Source organism: Arachis ipaensis, chromosome B08 (genome assembly GCF_000816755.2).
Source record: "Arachis ipaensis cultivar K30076 chromosome B08, Araip1.1, whole genome shotgun sequence".
NCBI classification, from domain to species: Eukaryota; Viridiplantae; Streptophyta; class Magnoliopsida; order Fabales; family Fabaceae; genus Arachis; species Arachis ipaensis.
Genome location: NC_029792.2, coordinates 127564253 through 127566122, shown reverse-complemented (window position 1 = coordinate 127566122; position 1870 = coordinate 127564253). Strand labels below are relative to the sequence as shown.

Genomic DNA, 1870 nt, shown 5'->3' with positions numbered 1-1870 from the left:
AAAGTTTTTATTGTTGATTTTAATTATAAAAAATATATATAATATATATTAATTGAAATCAACTGTTAAAACGACTAAAACATCAGTATAAAATATTTTCATACGTATATATATATACACACCATTATGTGAATGTTGTTATGCAGGAACTGTATGGACAACAAGTTCTCATATAATAACAGCAGTGATTGGATCTGGAGTTTTGTCGTTAGCATGGTCGATAGCACAATTAGGTTGGATTGGTGGCCCTATTGTTATGATCTTCTTCAGTCTCGTCACTTTGTATACTTCATATTTTCTTGCTAATTGTTATCGTGCTGGAGACCCCATCACTGGCAAGAGGAGCTACACTTACATGGAAGCCATTGACAACATTCTAGGTAAGCACAAACAAAACTAGGTTAGATACATGATAGTTACTTTAACAATTTTTTATGTTAAAATAATAGTTAGGATCAAATACTATTAGATTTTCAATTTTTGTATTAAATTCTAATTTGGTGTCTAATATCTAAAACATTTTATTTCTATTTAAAAATAATATTTTTAACAAATTCAATATTATCTCATTGTTAAATTTAACACAAATAGTCAATAAAATGAGTAGCGTTACAGAATAAAAAAGAATTTTTACAATGATAATTATTAGTGAATTAATTTTACTTATGTACTAAAATTAAATTTTATTGACCGTTTAATTTACTAAATTTTTGTGTCAAATTTAACGATGAGTTAATATTAAACATGTATAAAACTTTCGGATTAAAATAGAACTCTTAAAACTTGATTCAGATATTAGATACTAAAATAGTATTTTATCCTAATAGTTATATATGAAGTTCACATTAATTATTTTATTAATTATTTATTACTTGTTTGAGTGGATTATATGAAAAATATTTTCATCTTTTTAGAGTATATTGAGTGAGTAATTTAAAAACTCTGTATATAGTCACTCCTTTTATATTCATGTTATTTTTAAATTAAAAAAGTTAATGAAATGCGTTATATATATAAATGTTGTATATGCCATAACATTGCAGGAGGAAAAAATTCTATTTTTTGTGGAATAATACAATACGCAAATCTTTATGGAATTACAATAGGATATACAATTGGGGCTGCTCTTAGCATGATGTAAGTTCAGTTATTAACCCTAACTTTTCATTTTGAGTTGATATTGTTTGAATATTTTGATTTGGAATTATTTAAATTGAACTTACTATGTCAACTCAAATCAATTAGTCATAGAAGCTCTTGCTCATAATAGCTCTATTGAGTTCTTTTGGAATCAAATCTTTACTATATAAAAGCTGTAAGTAGTTTCAAAATCATTTCAATTAATATTTTTTAAATGAAATTTAACTTGGTTTGGTTGGCAGGGCAATAACAAAGATTCAATGCATATACTCATCTGAAGGAGAAGACCCATGCATTATTTCTGGCAACCGTTACTTAATAGGGTTTGGGATAATCCAACTTGGTTTCTCTCAACTTCCTGATTTTCATAATATTTCATGGCTCTCAGTACTTGCTGCAGTCATGTCTTTCACATATTCCATAATTGGTCTCATTCTTGGAATTATCAAAATGGCAGGTTATATATGTCTCTTCTTCCTACATCAAGTTTTTCTCCTTATTTTTTTTATATACTTATGATATTAAATGCACGGTGTATTTAAACTTAAATTAAACTAAAAACTGTGTTTAAAGAAAAATAAAAATACGGTTTGATTTGGAAAGATGCCATTAATTTGAATTTTTTAAATTTTAAAAGTATTAATTTTGTTTGCCAAATTATTTTTTATTTTACTATCTGAGAATAACATGTTATATCATCTGTCAACTTTACGTGGCGTACTAATATATT

General features: G+C 25.9%; 1 protein-coding gene across 1 annotated transcript in view; it reads left to right on the top strand.

Annotated features, from left to right (window-relative positions):
• The window catches only part of LOC107611755 (amino acid permease 3-like), a 36914-nt gene that overhangs the window by 32924 nt on the left and 2120 nt on the right, over positions 1–1870 (top strand). Inside the window, exons 2-4 of the mRNA XM_016313650.2 lie at positions 147–380; positions 1044–1137; positions 1383–1597. Of these exons, the coding sequence (XP_016169136.1) occupies positions 147–380; positions 1044–1137; positions 1383–1597 (543 nt within the window). The remainder of the gene's footprint in view (positions 1–146; positions 381–1043; positions 1138–1382; positions 1598–1870) is intronic.